The sequence below is a fragment of the Branchiostoma floridae genome, chromosome 1, assembly GCF_000003815.2.
Source record: "Branchiostoma floridae strain S238N-H82 chromosome 1, Bfl_VNyyK, whole genome shotgun sequence".
Classification (NCBI taxonomy): domain Eukaryota; kingdom Metazoa; phylum Chordata; class Leptocardii; order Amphioxiformes; family Branchiostomatidae; genus Branchiostoma; species Branchiostoma floridae.
Window position 1 is genome coordinate 4902600 of NC_049979.1, and position 22156 is coordinate 4924755.

Genomic DNA, 22156 nt, shown 5'->3' on the forward strand with positions numbered 1-22156 from the left:
AATCTACTTTTGCAGATATTGAGATTCTTTTAAAATTCACGGCAACTAACGCATATAGATTATACTTTTTAAAGACAATTAGTTTTATTTGCTCTATGTAAATATATAGAGGGTGTGGTTTAAGAGTATAAAGTGATATAGAAAATGTGGATCGGTCCAACTGCAGTGTATAAAACTGAGGTGCGATGCCACCACCGATTATTATTTAAGAATACCGGGCAAGTTGTCAGCGAGATTCAAATCCTTGATGAGCTGCGGAACTCCACTTTCCTTCGTCTTCCAACGATCATAGGAGCGATCAGAATGTGCGACGCGGACCTCGTCCTTGCACTGCAGCTGCAGGAGCAGTTTGACCGTGAAATGGCGGAGAACGTGGCGTCGTCTGACGGCGAAGGGGCTGTTGTCGCCAGTTCCAGTAACAGTCACCATCACGGATCCAAGTCCATGTCGATCGTGGACGAGTCTTGGGAGCTGACCGATCCTAACCCCAACGTGCACGCTTTGTTTCTTGAGTTCAATGCCACCTTCTTCTGGGGCAAGCTGGATTGTGTTGAAGTGAAGTGGAGTCCTAGAATGACATTGTAAGTTTCTTATTCCAAAAATTGTAAAACTCGAGTTATCATAGAACTTATGCAAGGACATAGACACCAAGAGTTAGATACCAAGACAAGAGAGACAATTAACTCGATATTATATAATATTCGAACCATGTGTAACTAAGCACCAAGAGACCACGTCTAGCGTATTAATAGAAGTAAAACGAGGACAACAACAATGACGAAATAGATATCCTGCCAATATTGCAAAAAAATTCTTATTATTGACAGGACGAACATCTGTTCAAATATGGTCTAACTGAATTCTCTTCTATTCTGCTAGGTGCGCTGGTTTGTGCTGTTATGAGGGAAGAGGTGGGCTATGTTGTATCAAGTTGAGCCTGCCACTTCTGAAGCTTCGACCAAGGAAGGATTTGGTAGAGACATTACTGGTAAGTATCTAAGCAATGTCAGCAGTCAACCCTAATCTCCAGGCAGATCTTGCGTGGCATAAGACAGTATCATAAGCTGGGGAAGGAGTTTAGCCGTCAGAGGAGTAATTTGGCCACTTTGCCCGTTTTTTGCATACTATGTGCAACCGAGTTGGCGCTTGAAATATTTTGTCACGACATACATCAGTTTGTCAAATTTAATTTGACCACATCAAACCATAGGGAGTTTTTAGCGACCTTGATCAAACCTGATGTCATGTTTTGTTTTTAGTTTGTTGTATCATGATTGAGCTCTTGTTCTTGTTTCTTATGCAGCATGAGATGATACACGCCCTGCTCTTCGTAACTCACAATAACAAGGTGGGTATAACTTATTGTATCCATGTCTTTCTTCATTCCTGGTCATTAAATATCAATGAATGGCTAACAATAGCCACAGATGTGCATACAATTGAATAGCACAAATAAATGATATTCGAAGATACACTAATCATATTCTTTTCTAAAAATAGATTTGAAAGAATGTATAGGCATTGGTATTTACAAATTTAAACAAGAGGGGCAATTCTTCCTGTTTTTAATGTACTTTCTTGAAAACAGGACCATGATGCACATGGCCCTGAGTTCCTGAAGCACATGAAGAGGATAAACAACCAGGCAGGCACAAACATCTCAGTGAGTTATCCATGAATGGTGTGATATTTCATTCATTATTGTTGACTTAAAGGCTGGGTATGCTTCTCTTTTGGATGGTCATAGCAGAAATTTATTTTTATGAGTTGGACTGTAAAGTTGCCTGTCAGAAGGAAGAAAGCCAGGACTTGCTACATTTCCTTAGTCTTTACCCTTCTTTTTCCCACTGAGCTAAATCCAGTACATCGTCACTAGTACCAAGTAATGACTGTGCATTCCCTGTTCTGCAGGTTTACCACAACTTCCATGATGAGGTGGACGTGTACCGCCAGCACTGGTGGCGATGTGATGGACCGTGCCAAAAGTGGAAGCCATATTTTGGCATTGTTCGGCGCGCCATGAACCGTGCGCCATCTGCACGGGATCCCTGGTGGGCCGATCACCAGCGGAAGTGCGGGGGGACGTACACTAAGATCAAGGAGCCAGAGGGGTACAGCAACAAGAAGGCCGGGAAACGGAAGAAAGGACAAGATACAGGAGCAGTAGAAGGTATCGGTTAGAACTTGGAACTACTTTCAGACATGTCAGACAGGAATATTGTTTAGTAACATGTGCAGCTGGCCACACGACAGAAGTACACTAACATCTTACTTCAATGGAAGATGACCATGTAAATACATGTACTACTAACTTGGAGGCTACCAGCTTGGAGGGATATTTATACCACTATGCATTTAAATCCTTCTTTTAAACAATAATTAACCAGAAGGGATAACTTGTTATTTAATAATGGAAGTTAAAGTTGTTGACAAAAAAAAACACATTTTCATTCTCTCACATTCCAGGAGCTGCTCCAAGCAAGAAGCAGGCTAGTGCTACTAGTACCAACTATGGCAACATAGAGTTATTTGCAGGAAAAGGTTTCGTCCTTGGTACCAAGTCAGGATCATCAACTGCAAACAAAGGATTAAATTCTACTCAGCGTTTTCCTTCTGCAAGTGCAAGTGCAAGTTCCGCACACAAAACAGCTATCAGCAATCAGTCAACAGCCAGCAGCCCTCCCGGTCTTCCCAGCCTCTCAGGTTCTAAGAAGACATCAACTGACAGGACCCTACCACAAACAACATCAGTTTTGTCTGCTAGGTTTGATAATGCGATCAATGGATATCAGAACTCAGGGCATAAAGGCAAACCCGTTACCAAACATACACTGACCAAAGATGGTGCTAATTCATTACACAGGCCAAGTGCAAGTAAGCAGAAAACTGACAACTCGAAAAACCTCAAAATCACAGACATGTTTGGCCAATCACAGAGACAGCAGAAGGTGACAGCACAGGCTCGTGATAAACCAACCTGTTCAGGACAGACATCAGGTTTGCACGGTTCCTCACAGAGTGGTTCTGGTATAAAGAACAGTGTTGGACACAGCTCTGTAGAGAGTGATGTGCATACAGAGGCTTTGGTGAGCTGTCCCGTATGTGGAGGGCAACTTCCTGTAGCAACTATCAATCAGCATCTTGACTCGTGTCTTAACAACTGACCAACATTATGGATAAACTAAACTTTAACCAACCAACACTAGAATTGATTGGGACTTACCCTAAATTTTCGGCCAACTCTGTCAGCCTTGTTCAAGGAATGGACCCGTCTACTGTAGCTTACGGAACGTGACGTCAGAGACACACAGGGCTCTAGCCAGCTCGAATTTTTTTTCCGTCAGCCAATTCCCATTGTCGCGAAAACACTATTCCAGGAGCTTGGGAGACTGAACTGAGACCTTGAAAAACGGGTTTTTAATGAGCTTGTCGTATGCGAAAGGGCACCGACACACATTGTCAACAATCATAACAATAGCAAAACAAACAGTGTGTGGCTTTTACGGCGTCCCCAAGTCGCCTGTAGCTTCCACCAAGGATTTTTGTCGACGGATTGGTTTTAAAATTTTTCCGTCACACGCAGCAAATTTCCGTCAATTGACGGAAAAACGGACGATGGCTAGAGCCCTGGAGACACACGACTGCAGCAGAGGGTCGTAAATGCCAGATAATCTGTGTTGCCCCCATCTCTGTTCTAGTGTTGGATAGATAAAGTTCAGTTTATCCATAATGTCATTTACCAACACAGATGAACTTTCATGCCAAGAACTGGCCAACATGACTCAGGGATTGACAGCAATAGACACATTTTTACTGCAGTCTAGATTTTACACATAAAACTGTTTATTGCATATTGTAAGATTGTATCTACAGATGTTTTTTAAGATATATGGAGATATGTCAGAGTGTGACTGCAACAATGACACTTTCTTCTTTATACTTCATATAGGAATTTTTAGGAATGTACCAGTACTGTAGTTTATTCAAGTTTATTTGTTCTTAAGTTCAAGTACATGGTGCAATTGGATTTATGGCCTTGTGGTGTTCTAGTTAATCATGAAATATAGTCAACATTATATAATATTAGTACAATGTAATTTTAATCACAGATACTACTAATGACTTTTAGTTGCTGATTGTATCACTCGCTCATGTTACAAACATTCTCTGTGCCATTATTATAAGATTCTATTTGAAATTGATTACCCTGGTAAGATTTCCAAAAATACTTTACTCATAGGACCAAGGACTTGATAGGACCTACGTGGTCCATTTATTGTGTAGGATGAACTTGTTATTCACCAAGAACGCCAAGAAGTTTAGATGTTCTGGTTTAGGAATTAGTTAAGTTTAAACTTTGTTGCAATACAAAAGAAGAAGACTTGCTGACAAGACGAAAGGTTGAAAAGGGTGAATATATTTTGTGATACATATTACCTGTGTCAAATATTGCAATATCAAACATTAAAGTATTTTATTCTGTGCTGCATGGTGTCTTTAATTACAGAATTCACATTCACTCGTTGTTGGACAGAAAAGGACAAGTAGTGCTGTTGTTACATTTTCTGTATATTAGGAATTGATGAATTCCACTGAAAGTGACAACTCCAATGATGTTTGTACATCCATATCTAATGTTAGGTCTGATATAACTGCTTGAATGGCAATAGAACAAGTATTTCATGGGCAAAAATGGATAGAATGATTGGGAGGAAAGAATGTGGTGAAAGCATAGCCTTCTTCGCGGAGTAATTCTGGAGAGGGGGGAGAGGTCTTAAGAAAATAAATGCCACCACTCCAGAAGTCTGAAAAGAAGGCTTGTAAAAGCTTTCACTTCTGCAACTATAGTCATGGCTACCTCCCTAGCATCACTTTTATTCATCTGACCATCGCCGAAGAGGAAAAAACGTTTTTTTTTCTGAAATCAGGTGAAAATTAATAAGCGCGATGATGTCATCCATAAAATTTACTTGCTGTGACCTTATCAGAAACATTCCTTTCTGCAACATGACTGCCATTGTCTAAAAACAAAAATCATAATAACTTTTTAATAACTTTATAATCTGCATTGAATCGAACAATTCAAATGCATGAGAATTTGTACAGACATTTGATGACCTGCAAAGATCACTGGTGCATCCCAACATCAGCTGCCACTGGTCCTTATCCTCCACCCTAGTAATCAAATGATTCATCCCGTATATTTAAAGTCACCTGTCTTTTACTTATTTTAGATTGACCTGTCCACTCTTTTGTCAGTACCTTAAGAAAATTCATCACATTCAAGACGAGCCGTGATATACGCTCAGTACGAAAAAGAAAGAAGTCGCATTTTTATATCATGTCGTCTGCCATGCCCCTCCGTCCCAACATCCACCGCTGTGTCACATGATCCTTCCCGTCCGCCATTTTGTTGTTGGGTATTTACTTCCGCACAGAGAAGGAGGAGCTGCAGGTACAAAGATGTCCGAATCCTACGGTACGTTGTCTTACGACGTATGAAACTGTTTCCAATGAGTACGGAAGGTTCTAGAAAGACAGAGGGCTGTTTTGGGGGCCGATAGGTGTAGAAATGTACGTTTAACGGTACTTTTTGTGTGGTTATGACGTGATGTTAGAACGCAACACCGTGACTGATACGCAACCAATTAACAGTCCCTCCCAGCAGTGCAATCAAAAGTCAACATCATGTCCAACACCAACATAACTGTTGGCGGAAACTGGTTATCTACATGTGCTGCATCCATGTATAGCTAACGACCTTTAACGGCACTGAACTTTAATCCAACGCAACTTTAATCCAACACTTTTCAGAACCCATCTGTCAGTCAAAAACTAGCTCCGGTTTGCAAATTCTTTTGAGTGCTTTACAAGACAAGTAAGGTATACGACTTAAAACCTTGTAAGTTTCAGCTCACAAAGATCGCATGTTGTAGCGACAAGTTAATCAATCTTCTGGTATGTTTTCATGCTGTTAATCAAGCCGTGGGAGGAGGGCAGCGATTGTAATTTCAAGCAACCCTACTCTTCGTCCTCACATTACACATTAATCATCACAGTAAATATAGCGAAATATTAATAAACTGTCCATCCAACACAACCAACATGCCTTGAAGTGTCCCTCTTTAAAGTACAGGGCCAGGCTTTGTTACACAAATTCAGTGGAAATCCGAACACGCGCCATTTTGAATCATATTTCAGCACGCCGCTTCACCCCTATTTTTGAAAGTGATCACATCCAAAGGCCAGTAGGACGGATCTCACTGGCGATACCATTACAGCCCCACATGGGGGACGTGCTGTAGGGAGTTTGTACTGTGTTTTGCGGGTATATTTTTGGGGAACCATTCACAAACAACGTATTTTGCCACCATTTGCTAACCAAACAACGGATGAAAAGTTTCATAGAACGTCATAACTGTGTAGTAGAACAGCAGAACGGATTTGCCGCTGGTTGATGAATTTTGGGGCCGTGTTTTGATCGCGTCTATCAGCAGTTTACCGACATGCCGATTTGCCAATTTAACCTTGAGTAAGTGCCTGCCGATTGATACAAATTTGTCGTTGTAAATATGAAATCCATAGATAAACAGCCTTGTTATATTATTGTGTTGGATTAAAGTTCCACTGGGAATAGAATCCCAAAGGACTTGCTATCAGTTACACTGTCTTTGAAATGTTATTTTCTCGCGACACAACAGAAAGTGGCAGACCAATGCATGTGTAGCAATGGCCGGGGAAACATAGTAAACAATGCACTAAACAGTTTCCAGAATGCGCTAAAGCCCGCTTGTTTATTCATGGTTCAGTTTGGAATTTGCTGGAATGTGTTGGATTAAAGTTCAGTGCCGTTATGTTTACTCAGTGTCAATATCTAGATAATCATTACTTGAGCATATAATTTTTTTTGGATGGACTGTTTCGTCCTGAAAATTTATGATCATAATCAAATTTGCTTGTGATTGTTACTGACTTAATTGTCTTGCTGGTACTGGTAGGTTGTAATGTTAACTTTGTAGAAACTGTTAGTGGTCGTGGTTATGTGATCAGGTCCATGAAGGTGGATTTCCCTGGTAAGATAACTAGTCCAACTGCTGTGGTGACCTCTGAACTTATCATCTCCCTGAGATCACCTGTTAATGTTACTGTAACGTTAAATGCAGAAACGTTCGCAGTGGTTTTATGTTCGCAATTATCGCGGTGGCCACTTCACCGCGAATTTAAAGCTACCACGAACATTTATCCATTATAGTATGTGACTACAGTCTATGATACTACCACGAACTTAAAACCACTGCAAACACTCCATTTTCCCAATACCACGAAAGTAATCCCCACAAACTTAAATGCATTTACAGTATCCCAGACAAAAATGAGGGGGCAGATTCAATGTTGTTAGACTACTTTCATTTTTTGTCAACCATAGCAGTGTTGTGTCCTAGCATTACAATTAACTCGTTAAGGCAAATTGATAATTAATGTTACTAGTATATCAGTAGGAGGTATCACTATTCTCCCTAGATATCTTATGACAAGACCTAACTTGAGCTGTTGCAATGACCGAGCGGGTACAGTGTTCGCCTTGCATTTGGTAGGTCGTGAGTTCGATCGCCGGCTGAGTCATACCAAAGACTTTAATTAAAGTTTAAAAATGGCACATGCTGCTTTCTCGGCTCAGCACTCAGCATTTGGGAAATTGAGTATGGAAGTTAAACACAAACCACTACCAGTGGACTAGCCCCCTGCTGTAGAGATTGCACAAAGTTGTGTGGCTCAGGGCTACTGAAACAGAGATGGGCGCTGCCCTATGCGCCATCAGGCACGGGAAGGACTTTGACTAACTTGAGCACATTCATTGATGAATCCAGTTACTGATGATGATGTTAACTATTTACCAGGCTGAAAACTTGACTGATGTGATATGCACAGTTCTGATTTGAATGACAGCATCATTAACTTGGTAAATATGTACCCAGACTAACTTATGGCAAAGGATCAATATAAACAGAGGAATTATCAATATTGTAAATGTGGTCATATTGTATCGTTGTTTGCCTTAGACATAAATACATAATAAAAAATGCAGGTTCTATACACATAATTCTCTATGTTAGAGTTTCACACAGTAGCAACAATATCACATAAACAAATATTTCACAGAATTACTTGCATTTCAGACAGGTTTTTTATTCAACTAACAATGATCTTTATCAGTGTCAGCACAGTATATGCCCACAAATATCACTTCCTTTTTGTGCCTGTCTGTTTTAGTTTCTAGCCAACAGAGCATGACTATACAAAGTTTTGAAACACAGACATGTTCTGAACTCTTTGTTCTTTTTTTCTGCAGATTTCCTGTTCAAGTTCCTGGTTATTGGTGCAGCAGGTACAGGGAAGTCCTGTATTCTGCACCAGTTCATTGAGAGCAAATGTGAGTAACAGGACTGATTACGTTTTTCATCAGTAGCCACTTTTTCCTGCAGTTTGTTTTTGGTCATGGACAGGGAAAAAATCATCTTCAAGTTCAACATCACACAGAATGATTTGCAAATGGTCTTACCAAGGAGGTTAAAAACACAGTGTTTTTAACCTCCTTGGTCTTACTGCTTACATGCTGGCTGGTCACACCTGGAAGATTAAGACCTATAGATTCTCATATGGGTAAAGTAAACTGATTTCATAATTTTGTGACCCGTGGTTGTGTATTATAAAAATCACTTTAAAAAATCAAAATTTTCATTTATTACATTGAAGCTTTCAGGTGTAATCATCAGCATGGCAAACAGTAATCACATATGAGCAATAACCCAAATATAATTGGCAATGTAAAGTGAATGTTTGTTCAAATTGCAATCAGCAATATGGTCACACAGAGGCTGTAGCTACTGTAAATGCAGAAATGTTTAATGCTTAAATCCACGGTGAAAATTTTTCTATTATGGTCTACGGTGTTACCGCGAACTTAAAACCACCGCAAAAAGTCCTTTTTCCTGCTACCGCGAAATTAAGTCCCCGCGAAATTAAATGTATTTACAGTATACCTCATAGCCTCCTCTGCTTTATTTGAGTTATTTATCTTTTATTAAGTCATTTATCTATTATTCGTGGTGACTGTCAGAACTTGGGTACAATATATCCCATATATAGAATACAACACATAGCAAGCCCACAATAATTTAAAGCCCAAGCCACAAGCCTGCTTAAGGAGGCTAACATTACAGGCCACATGGGTTGACCTGTATTTTGTAGATCACAACAACTGGGTGGAAATGCTGACGACTGCACAGATGTTTCAGATGTCATCTTTGTGTGTAGACTATTTTATCTGAAGCAATTATCCTGGTCCCATGGAAGGATTATGGAGGCTTCAATAGAGACACAGTCAGACAGACACTCATTAAATCAGCGACATTTGCATAAGACTGAATAAAGATGGCAGATGCTGTTGGAAATGTCTGTGTGCCTGTCTGCTTTTATCCATTTGAAGTGATCCATTTCATATTGAATACCCATTACTGGGATGTCTTGTGTCCATCAGTATGCATTAATCTGCAGTTACCCAGGCCTCAAGTATGGTCTGTTATTCGCTTCATACCACGGTCCCCATCTAGGCTCTACCAGACTCTGGATCGCTGGAAAAATCGTAGAAATAGAACAAATAGAGGAGTAAGCCGGCCAGAGAACTATAGCCAGCTAGGGAACAGCACGCGATCTGCAGAGTCTGTCGTATCCTGGCATTTGTTTGATGTCCACTTATCGCTATCCGTGGATCGTGTGTTGTTCCCTAGCCGGCTATAGTTCTCTGGCCGGCTAACTCCTCTATTTGTTCCATTTCTATAATTTTTCCAGCGATCCGGAGACTAGTCCCTACCAACCTTGTTACATTTGGTGAGGATAACTGGTCCGAATCCTCTCATGCAGATTAGCACTGACTCAATTCTTAAGAACCAAGGTCTCCTTGAGACCTTACACGCTTCTAGGATATGCCAAGAAACTCGTAATCATTATTGATGACATAACAAGATGGTAATGGTGTCTTTTTTTTCTTGTGATGGTGAGACATCTGGCTTTCTCAAATATGTCTTTTATTCATATGGTTAAGTTCTTCAAGCACAACCAAAGTAGTACTCATATTTCCAATGTTTCGGTGTCTGTCAGACACACACTATTATCTGGGTTAGAATGGCTTGATCATTTTCTCGCTGCTACTTTAGTTATAGCTGATGTAGGTGCGCCTACATCAGCTATAAGTAGCAGTGAGAAGTAGATCCAGTCATTCAAACCCTGATGATGGTGTCCGACAGACATCGCAATGTTGGCAGTGAATAATACTTTGGTTGTGTTTGAAGAACTTTGCTTTATGAGTATTTACCAACCTGCTAAAACTATTTACGGGTTTGTCTTTTATTGCAGTCAAGCAGGATTCCAGCCACACCATTGGAGTCGAGTTTGGTTCCAAGGTGGTGAACGTTGGTGGGAAGTCTGTCAAGCTGCAGATTTGGGACACTGCAGGCCAGGAGAGATTCAGGTCAGGTGTCATTCCAGCAGTGGTCTGCAGGAGGCGCTTCTCTATATTGTTAACAAATAGAATTGGTGTGGCCTAACCTGTATTTTTCTAAGTCTTGTTAGAAAACATATAAATAGTCTTCTGTTGTTAATGACCCTTGTGAGATTTAGGGGTGCTGGAAGATTTGCAGTTGCTTGAAAACTACAATTTAAGAACTACAATTCACTGAAACCCAAATAAATGTAGGACACCAATATGTCAGTATCTGCACAGGTGATATCATGTTAATGCACTGTGTTTGATTCTTCAGAGTAGAAGAATATGTGGGAAAGGACAACCTCAAACCAACCGCACACACTCACGCCACATCTTCAGAAAAGACGCTGGAACGCATAATCCCATTTAGTGGAACTTTATTCGAGCCAACACGCAAACATGTTTCGCTGTGTGGCCTCCTCAGTGCTTTGGGCTCAAATGAGCACAAGTACGGTGTGTCCTGGCTTTTATAGACCAGGTGCACAGTGCCCTAGGTCCCTTACCAATCACAGTTCAGCAAAACAGTAGGTAGTGCAGTACAGTAGAAGCCGCTTAATTGCACGGCCTATCTGCCAATGAACTTCGTGCAATTATCCGGCTGTTGCAATAATGCGAAGTTATCTAGCTGGACCACATCGGTTTGGGATTTGGGAATTCCGTACAGTTAACAGAAGTGTGCGTTAATCCGTTGTGCAATTAACTGGCTTCTACTGTATACTCTAGGTCACTAAGTGCACTATGTGGCCTTTGGTTCAGAGTAGAAGAGAGACTTAAAGATGCATTGTTCCATGCTGCAGGTCCGTGACCAGAAGCTACTACAGGGGAGCTGCTGGGGCCCTGCTGGTGTATGACATCACAAGGTGGGTCTGCTTCAAAGTCTCATTGTTAAGTTCATCTGTGACGGTAGTCAACATTATGTTACAATTTTAAGACTTTATATCCGTGCACAAAATAAAGCGCTTACCAGCAAGCTTTCGATCAGTCCTCTGATCCGTCTCAAGTTGAGTTTCTTAATTGCAATGAAAGCAATGCAAAAATATGTGTTTTAGATGGGTGCATTCATAATGAAAATACATAACATATATTGATATTATTCATTCTTTGTTGAGAAGATTCAACCTTCATCATGTAAAAAAAATTCCCAACAACCTCTTGACGTACAGTCTTTTTTATGACAATGAAAAAATACACTTAGCCACGTGCAACAGGCTCTTTTTAACTACCACTGGTTGACCACATAACTCAGAACCCAGGACTGTGTACCTCTGAGACAACGCACGGCTATCGAACTTTGTTAATTTCGTCAGTTACAAACAAACTTTCACCAATCTAACATCTAAGATCAGTTGGGCAGGCTAAAAAGGAATTTCTCACCAGTAGAGACACACGTCCTTGCAACCGTCTATTTTTCGGGTCCGGACTATTTTAGGTTAATACATCAATGAGACCTCAAATACAGTCCTACTATAATATGTGACAGGAAACAACCTTGTCAGTGACTGCCAGAGGGAAAGGCTTTGAGGAGCTGGTATACATTTATACAAGAGAACTGGTAGCATCAAATCTGTGAATCTAGTAGAAAGAGGCACATGTCTGTAAAAGCACTGACTGATATATGGACAAACAGGTGGTCACAACTTATATATAGTGCAGTACTGCCTCCTATCAGTTGAAAAAAGAACTGCGGGATGGTAAGCTGGCAACAAAAGAGGTACAACGTGAATACAAATGTTCTTGACAGGTTGGAGACAGGTGTGGTCTGTGTCCACTTTTTCTTGTTCCGTTGTTGTCATGTGCTTCCTCACCTTGGAATACCAGGGCAAACTTCCTGCAAAAAGCAGGCGGATACAATTTCTAGATGACCTTTTCAAAGAAGATTAACGAAGTCTTTGGTTTCCACAAACATGGATGCTTGCCAACACCCTCTTTTCTTCCTCCCTGCCTGTCCACACCCAGTTCTGCCTTTGGCTGTGCCAGTTACTTGTAGAAGCCTGAATAAAAGACTTCTCTCTGCTGGGCTCGAAATATTTTTTTCTGCATACCTGCACTGGTGCAGGTAACATTGAAAATTACCTGCACAAGACAAATGTTACCTGCACCATTCTGAATTTAGGAAGTAATGTATCATACTAAAATTGTTCAGGAACCAAGGCTATTTATTCTTTTATACTTCATAGGTGGTAACAGTCAATGCAACTAATAACAATCCTCATACACCTACATTATAAGACACTTATGTATAAAACCCAGTACATGGACCAGTGCAGGTTAGGTGCAGGCAGACATCAGAAATACCTATGCAGTTCCAATTTTACCTGCATTAACCTGCATATGCAGGTGGTATGTCGAGCCCTGCTCTGCCATTCAGCACCCTTTTTGTTGGGTACACATTAAGATTTCAGATGTACAGTTGTGTCTTAATCAGGGCAGTCTCCAGAACCCATACCCACATCCAAGGGAAAAATTGACTTGTTGGAAATATCCATCCCCATCCATCAAAAAAATCTTAACGTCTTGACTAAACATTGATAAAAATTTATTTTCGTCATATAATAAATAATTGAAATAACAGATCTAATATTAGGAAAATTAACAACATGGGCTTCCAAACAATGTGTAGGATGGAAAAAAATAAATATCGAACTTTCAATTGACACAGAACATGATATAGGTTTTAAAACATTGTTTTGTGATACCTGTTAAATGGTAGATTATAACACATCATTTCAGTCTCCCAAATGAAAAAGAAGTGCCATAAAAGATATGGTATATGGTTGGCTTGTCTGCTTAGGAAGAGGTTATACTATCTACTCGTTGATAAGAACATCTTGCATGTGGTAGGAAAAGTATATAAAAAACTATGACATGCAGCGTGACCAGCTTCCATCTGAATGCTGTTGTCAGCAAACATGTAGTAGAATATATTTTAACTGGAGAGAGAAGAGGCACAGAATTTGATTTAGAATTAGAGTTAGACGAGTCACTGCACTAACACATTTGTTATCTTGCCTATGATCTTTGTAAATAATTTACTAAGTTCAGTTGTGAAAAAGTGCCGTAACAATTTTGTTTAATTGCTTTTAGGTTGCTTAGCAGATCTTGTTGATTAATGCACTGAATCGTCTGGATCAGTGTCTCCCAAATGATGAATGTGGTTTTTCTTTCGTGAAACAATGATAAATAGATAATCAAATTTGATAAAATGCACAGGCATGTTGGATTTAACGTTGTACTTGTAATTGACGGATGCTGTTGCAATGAGGCAAAAGTTAAAATATTTTGTGTTACCATTACCATCAATACATCGTGGCAGACATGTCCTGCAGAGATGTTGAGGGGAAGTTATGACAAAGGGATGTTTGAACAAGTGATGTCATACTATGAAATATTTGTATTACCATTGCCATCAATATGCTGTGGCAGACATGTCCCTACAGACAAAATGATAGAGATGTTAAGGGGATGTTTGAACAAGTGATGTCATACTGTGTGGTCCCGTGTCCTGTCGGATAAGAAGAATAGAGCTGACATTGATTAGGCCAGACCTCCACCCACAGGCATTCTTGTGTGAAAACATCATCATACTGGAAAATAGACTACTGGCTGTTATCCAGACGAGTGGGTGGATAACTTCATTGGGAAACCATCATCTAGTTTTAGGCCGAAAATGGAGATGTTTAGGCCGTGGAGATGACCCTTTTAACAGTCAAGGTCGTCTCATGTTCGGTCACAGTCTCCAGAGAGCTTTTACTTCTTTTAGTACAGACAGAAATGGGGCCAATCACTGGATCAGCGCATTTGACCCCAGGATTAAACAGCAGCTTGTCTCTTGAAGATGCAGCTTGTCTCTTGAAGATGCAGGAAACACTCACTTCAACAATGTCTGATCTCAGCAATAAACGGCCATCTCAGCCAGGTCTTTAAATCTTAACCCTAGATTTAGAGCATGCAGAGTTGTGCTAAGGTGTGTGTGGTAGTGTCCCCGATACCTTTTACCACATTTTGCTGTCACCTTTACATGATTGTAATCTGCAGTTTGCTGGAAAGTGGATAGGTGACACTTTTTGCAGATGGTGAAAACCTCTGGAAGTGACATGATACTCAATGTTTGAATGATGAAAAACTGACAACACACACAAAAAATGTCGCAGTTAAAAATACCAAGTACTAATATTTTTTTAAGCTATGACAACTCACTGTGTGAAAAGTTTGTTTTTGTCCTTGTTTTTTTCCATGCCCTGGAGAGGAGATAGGCACCCCCCGGGAATAACTGCCTATTGAGACAGCATAACAATTGTTGCGCTGACCCTACAGCTGATTAAAAAGCTATGGGACTGATGATGATGACAACTCTCTGTCTGAAAAGAATGTTTTTGACGACGCCGCAGGGGAGTCGTCAAGTGGTATATATTGCATTCAGTCTGCAAAAATTCCAGGAATTGCACAGGCATTTTTCCAAGAATGCTAGTACTCCACAGTATGCTGGGTATGCAAGTCACCCCCCCCCCCCCACCCCCTAAATCTGTTCCAGATGTATCTCTGGTATGCAATGGTGGAATGTAGGTCAGACCATTGTGCTGTACCGGGGATAGTACATTTCTGCTGGCTGTAGGTTTATGTTACAGGTGGGCTAGTATATTGTGCCAGGGATAGTGCGACAGGGAAGTTCCAGTCTATTTCTGATTTGAGCTGTATTGTTGTACCCTCAATCGTCGTCATGGCAATAATACATATTTATTGCCAGTCTTGTTTTCCTTGTTGTCCCAGCCGAGAGACGTACAACCAGCTGACCAACTGGTTGACAGATGCCAGAACGCTGGCCAGCCCCAACATTGTCATCATCCTGTGTGGGAACAAGAAGGACCTGGACGCAGACAGAGAAGTGACATTCCTGGAGGCCAGCAGATTTGCACAGGAGAACGGTAAGTCTATTCAACTCTGACTGGTAGGGCTGTGTATACCTAAATACCCGCACCTGTGCCCCACCTTTAAAATTGTCAATGTACAGGTCCATACCTAAACATCTGTCTACCTGTACCTGTAAAACTGAGTCACTATTGAACACCACTTTTGTGAGACTAAAGATAAGTGAATTACAAATTAAAGATGACAATGTTGATTATTTTGCAGATGAAAGTTAAGAAAAATTTGTTTTAAGCTTCAAATACATTGTATGTAAATCCACATACTAAGATGACAATTTCTCAAGACATTCTGAGAAAATAAAGGACTGTTTGCTACACTAATAACTTACAGATAATCGATCAAACTTGTTTAGGTACAGGTAAAGGTCCAGACCTGTACCTAAACACATGTACCCGTACCTGTACCTAAAATTTCTTAGACCACTATTTGGGAAAGACCAGACTGTTCTTTTCCATCCCACCCATTGTACATTTCATTGTTAAATATCTCAATTTTGAGCTTACAAGAACACTATTTCAACAACTTCATATCTTGAAGTTCAGATTTGTTTGACAGACTGGGTGAAATGTTTTCTGTCCCAAGAAGCAACTTTCCATCCTGATACAAAGGGATGGGTCGGGATAGTACAACTGCCATTATTAAATATATTTCAGGTTCAAAAGAGAAAGTTGATATTTCAAACACATTATGCCATTAGTATGATTATGTCCAACACACAAAAATTAAGGAGAATGCCCAAATTTGTATTTGGAACATTGAAACAAGTGGCTATTTGACATGATTTTCCATGTGGATATACAATTAACAATTTTCTTGTGATACACTCTCTAGTTATAAATATAATAGGGTAAGATAATCTACCATTTCTCAACTTCATGCAGCAGTTGGCCCATAAGACTGACATCTGATAATTTTTCTTTTGATATTATAGGTTAAGAATGTCATGAAAAATTTTCTGACTATTATTTATATCATATTTGGGACACATCTGTCCTGAATTTGTGTTCCTAAAATTGTGTGATTTATCACTTGACATTGTCAGTGTCTACATTTTTACCTTGATCCACCCAGAGCACTAGCCTGGGTACCATCCGGATAGTAGTTCGCTCCTATGTTTGCTTCTGCTATCCGTCTGGAGACTTGTGCATTCAAACCATTTGGTGGTGACTGCAGTTGATGAGCGAATTAAGGAATGGGTTTTAGAGCACTCGTTCGGTGACAACAGGCAGGCGCACGCATGCGCTAGGGGACGTGGGGCTTTTCCGGTGTTGGAACGCCGGTTCGAACGAGAGCTTGAACCCATTCCATGATTCGCTCATGTGAAGGGACCAATCAGCGCCTGCGTCCAAAATTTGGACGATTCCAGACGTTAAGATGGGCCGCGTTCCCAGAAGGAAACACAGAGAAGCGACATATATAGTGTATAATGAATGTCAGAGCTAGAAGCGACTTTATATAGTATATAATGAATGTCGGAGCAAACTACTTTCCGGATGGTACCCAGGCTACCCAGAGCACATGATGTACAGTAGAACAGCCAGATCAATACAAGAATATCAAAATCACCCAATACATGATGTGATATCCTATATGTATCAAAACTAGGGCTAGGGTACTTAATTTTGGTTTCTGCAATACTCTATTTATAACTGCAATGTTTAATCATGTAAAGTTTTTATAATCTCTTCATGAATCTTGCAAATATTCTGCAGATTGCATGTGGTTGAATCCTGACAGAAATTACTTTTCTTTTGTACCATGTGACATGTAGGACTTTTTAGGAAATAAGGCCCAGAAAAGAGACATTCTGCCATACTGGGTGTCAGTGTTCTAGCCTGCCTGAATTTTTTTTCTGTCCCCTAGATTTTGAATTCCGGCACAACAATCCTAGGGGGGTCCGAGGGCAAACTCCCCCTGGAAAATTTTGAAATGTAGACCCTCTGAAATGCTATTTCCTGCATTTTAAGGCGTAATTCTGCTGGTAGACTCTGCTTGGTTCAACGGCATCTGTTTTGATATCTTTACATGACAATTTTTGTCCATCATAAAGACAAAACTTTTGTCCGTCCCCAGCAGCAATATTCCGTCAAAGGACAGAAATTACAGTACTTTCTTTTGTACCATGTGACATGTAGGACTTTTTAAGAAATAAGGTCCAGAAATGAGACATTCTGCCATACTGGGTAATTCAGTGTTCTAGCCAGCCTGATAGGCAAAGCTTATGTCCGTCCCCAGCAGCAAAATTCCGTCAAAGCGGAAGGACGCACGCTGGCTAGAACCCTGCAGAGTGTGCTCACAGGAACCCCCTTACTGTGTTTGTCCTTGGTGCTGGTGTATATGAAAGTGCTACATTAGTGTAATGTACCGACCACATTATCAGGTCGAGATTGCCGTGTTTTTCAAAAGACTGATCACTGCACTGCGTTTCTCAGCCCAGTTCCTAATGCAGCCTCTGCCGTCCTGTTCTGTGCCAATCTGCCTGAACATGATCCCAGGAATCATCTAACAGATGCATCCATGTATGTGTTAGCCTGATAACTTCACAGAACGCACCAGGTTCCCCATTTAAACTGCATTCACATACCGCGTTGATTTGCTGAACGGTTTGTGCGCAGATATTGCTCACTTTCCTGCGTGATGTATCGGAAAATCCGTGGAAACGACACTTCTGCTTCCTGCAACAACACCTCCGGTCCCATTTCCAAGGCAAGTTTCCACTCCTAAATCACCCGTGGGCCCGTGTTTGATTGGTAGCCCGAGGATGTTATTAGTTGTGCAGCATGTCGGATGTATCCTGGAGGTGGTTGCAGCGGCAAATGGATTTATCTCCCAGGGTGAAGGGAAAGTGCTGCGCACCATCTGTCATAAACTTGGGCGCTGGCGTCGTTTATACGGCAGCGTCTAACAACCTAACCTACAGAGCGTGCATCAGTCAGGTTTAACAAACAGGCGTCGTTGTCTGCAGTATCATTGGAGAGTAATGAGCCAAACCAGACTGGTAATATAGTTCTCAGTCTTGGTATGACGTAAAGGAGTGAAGCAATGTCAGAGAGAAGCAGGCATGATAGCTTCTATGTTCATAACTTTGTGAATAGTCCTGTTGATGACAGGACTCTATATCATTGCAGCTGTGCCAATATTTGTTCCCGTGGAGCCTGTACAACTCAATATACAACAGTCTCCAACTGGTATGACAATTTAACTGGGCATGCAGACTTTAAAGCTTACGTTGGAATTGATTTGTGAACCAATTTAAACTTTATTTTGTGCGAGGCAATAACTTAAAACATATGACAGGTTAATAACTATTTCTGGCAATATAATGCTCAAAGAGTAACGCAGGAGGATTTGCCTGTGCCTTTTAAGTCGTACCACTTTGATATTGGTGAGAGAATCTTATATTATACTGGACATGGAGCAAGTAATGTTCTCATTTGCATCCATGCAGCTATATTATACTGCTACAATAACAGATGAAGGACATGGAACATCTTTTATATATAGTTCATTGAGTTCTACCTGTGGTGTATTAGGCTCTGCTGTAGTGAGCTGCGGGGGCAATATGTCTGAAATATTAATGGCAGACTGCTGGGCAAGGAGGTGGAAGAGATGGATGGACAACCTGAAGGGTCAAGGGTACGCTTCAGAAGTCTCCTTCCCTAACTGCTGTACAGACCAATAAGGAGACGGGGAGTGCCTCTTTGTTTGGTCCTGCCTCTGAAATATTTACACAAATAATGTTCTGCCGACCCTGGAAGGGATAAGTGCTTTTGAAGTGGAAATAAAAATGGTAGCCTGGAAAAACATCCCTAAACGATAGATACTTTTGGAATCGGGCTGGGGTCTGGTATCCAGGCACGTAAAATGGGTACTTTCTTCCTATAGGCACTGGTCTTCTATAAGGGTATAGTCCTTTTTCACCAACAAGACTCTTTGTTGAGTATCCATTTTGCTTCAATAAAATGTGTAAAAATAAACTAAATGGGTATTGGAGGATAAGAAAACTCATCTTACTCAGATTGCTACTGAGACAAGTTCAGTAGATGGAGATTGAATCATAAAGGTCATGAATAAAACTTATAGTTTGCTGGTTACCACTACCATTGCAACGGATTAAGTGTAGCATACAGTCTCTGCAACAATAAATGCCCTGGTATCATTTGCAGGTATGGTACGATGACTTCTTAACTGTTCCGGGGTTTCCATGCACAATACTAGAGATACTAATTCCCAGCCTCATCTGACCTGCTGTCAGTTGGTACTCTGACAGTAAACGTCCTGTACATTTTTATGAGCTGTCTGCACACTTGATTGCAGCTTATCTGTGCTGACTGCTTGCAGGGGGGGTTGACATCATCTTTATTGACATGTAAACACAACACATTTCAAATCAACATACAAGATGAGATTCAAAGCAGGCCTCAAAATTAACTTTTTTCCCTACTGTCCCAGCATTGTCCCAAAAATAAATTTCAACTGTCTCGAAGTGAGGATGGACTGTCCCAACCCTATTTTCAGAAATTATGTATTACAACAACTGTAAGTCAGAGTACGCACGCCTGACAACCACGGACCGCGGGGAGATCGGACATTCTGATGTTGATTCGTTGATTATTTTCCTATTGTCCCCAAAGGGTCCCAAAAAGATTTTTCAGTTGTCCCGGCCTAAATTTTAGTGGCCCCGGGACATCGGGACATAGTTAACTTCGAGCCCTGCAAAGAAGAAGGAACCTAGGCTGACCCCTTACTAGTAATCAGAAAAATTGGTAAAAATTCTGGAGGGCGCATCCGACTTTTTGAGTTACAAACAAACTTTCACCAATCGAACTTTTGAGATCAGGCCGGCTAGCTACAAGGGACTTTCTCACTGTTAAAAACACACGTCCGTACAGCCGTTTATTTTTTGGGTCGGATCTATATTTTAGGGTACCCACTGACATTCAGAGTAATACATGAATGAGACCAAAAGGTCAAGCCCACTGAGTACCTTAGAGTTTTCAGTAGTGCAGTTTCTGGCATTTCTGCTAGAGAGAGCTGCTGCTACATAGACCTCTGTCATTGTGGCAGCTCTTACTTAGATGGCTATTGATAAAGGATTTTTCCTCTGTCTCCATGTCACAGTCTTCAGGGCAAAATGGTCATGATAGAATGCTTAGTAAAGTCTTTGTTTGTATTTCTTAAGGTTTATACTACCCTTTGCCCATATGCATAGACATCAAATGTGGTCTTCCTATTTATCCATCCTATTCAAAGCTGTGACGACACACAGCCTTCTAATATGTAATGTTCAAAGTGTCACACAAAGTCTATATAATAACACCCTTAGTCCAATATAAATCAGCAATACCACATTTGTGCTTGTAGCTTGGATTAGAGTTTTACTTGATTTTGTTAATGTTATACTTATTTTTTGTACTCTTGTATTTTTGCCATGGGAAAGATTGGAAACACTTACTCAATATCCGTTGTTTGAACTCTGATTTTCTCCTCCCTTTCCAATACATGTATATCATTAACGAGTAATCAAATCTACCATCAGATGCCTTTATTCTAGTATCTCTACACCTGAACTTGCAAGGAAGAAAATAGAAAACAAGAAAATCTGATAAATCAATTAAGGTGCAAAAAGTGCTAGGAATTTATTAAATGTTATATTATCTTGTACTCCTATAGTGTTACGTGTGTTGTATGTGCTATATTTAACTCTAAGGAAACATTTCATTTGAAAATTTGCACTCCAGTGTAGTTCAATGACAGTTCGGTATGTTTTGATTTTGTCTCGTCGTTAGTGGCAACCAAAGATGAAGATGGACTTAGCGGCCGATCTCTTCCCGTTTTCTCACTTCCCGTGGACTGTCCCTATGGGCAGCAAGATGGAAATCTAATTTACAGTGTTCCATTGATTAATCAATGGTGGAAAATGGGTGTTGATAATTGTGTGCACATTCATAACATCTGATCTAACTGACGGTATTGATGGGCCACTGGTTTCGGTGATGGACATCTCGAGCATTCCCAAACAATCATTAACACTGATGAACAGGATTTGATTTTCCAATCTCTGCTCTGTCTGTTTTGTTTTTTTTACCAATAAGTGGATTTTGTGGCCGCAGGGTTGTGTGAAAAGGTTTGCAATTAAAGCATGGAAAGAAAGATTGTTAAACTTGTTAAGATTGTCAGTGTTTTGTGGCAAACTCCTGCGAATGAAATCCTGTGGGAAAAATCATACTGCCAAGCAACATTTAGTATCCACAACCTACCTGTAATAGACTACTGTGAAATTGTGTTCAGTGGCACTTTATGAAAGGCCTTGTGTGACAAAGGGAGAAAGATGTCATAAGTTCCAGAGATAAGTTCCAGTGCCATCCTTCTTGCTCTAACGGCTCTGGCAGCAGGCCATGATAGCAACATAACTGCTGCTAGCATTTCCTCTTCAGCCAGTGAACTGAGTCTGAAGACGTCCTCCATTGGAAGACGGATGGAGTGGCTACTTCAATTGTTACCTGTGCTTCCCTGGGGGGTCATTTCTTCAGTTGGTACCTCATCACTGTGAAGTTTTTGTTCCACCCCTTCCATTGTCCATTGTGTCTGCTTGCAAGAAAATGTTCTGCTAAATAGAAGAAGACAGGATAGTTTGTCATCCACTCAAGAGGAAAAGCTGTAAAGTGAGCCTGTGAAATGCCAACC

The 22156-nt window shown here is 40.6% G+C and overlaps 2 protein-coding genes across 2 annotated transcripts in view; both read left to right on the forward strand.

Annotated features, from left to right (window-relative positions):
• The first annotated feature begins 1 nt into the window (after nt 1).
• LOC118416103 (sprT-like domain-containing protein Spartan) lies at nt 2–4484 on the forward strand. The gene is made up of 7 exons (XM_035821173.1): nt 2–581; nt 880–988; nt 1304–1348; nt 1589–1663; nt 1912–2170; nt 2467–3300; nt 3631–4484. The coding sequence occupies exons 1-6, from the start codon at nt 145–147 to the stop codon at nt 3162–3164; spliced, it is 1623 nt and encodes a 540-aa protein (XP_035677066.1). The 5' UTR covers nt 2–144; the 3' UTR covers nt 3165–3300; nt 3631–4484.
• Nucleotides 4485–5331: 847 nt separating this feature from the next.
• Nucleotides 5332–22156, forward strand: part of LOC118416137 (ras-related protein Rab-4B) — a 31725-nt gene continuing 14900 nt past the window's right edge. Inside the window, exons 1-5 of the mRNA XM_035821215.1 lie at nt 5332–5479; nt 8351–8431; nt 10414–10528; nt 11341–11403; nt 15311–15465. Coding sequence (XP_035677108.1) covers nt 5389–5479; nt 8351–8431; nt 10414–10528; nt 11341–11403; nt 15311–15465 — 505 coding nt within the window. The 5' untranslated portion in view covers nt 5332–5388. The remainder of the gene's footprint in view (nt 5480–8350; nt 8432–10413; nt 10529–11340; nt 11404–15310; nt 15466–22156) is intronic.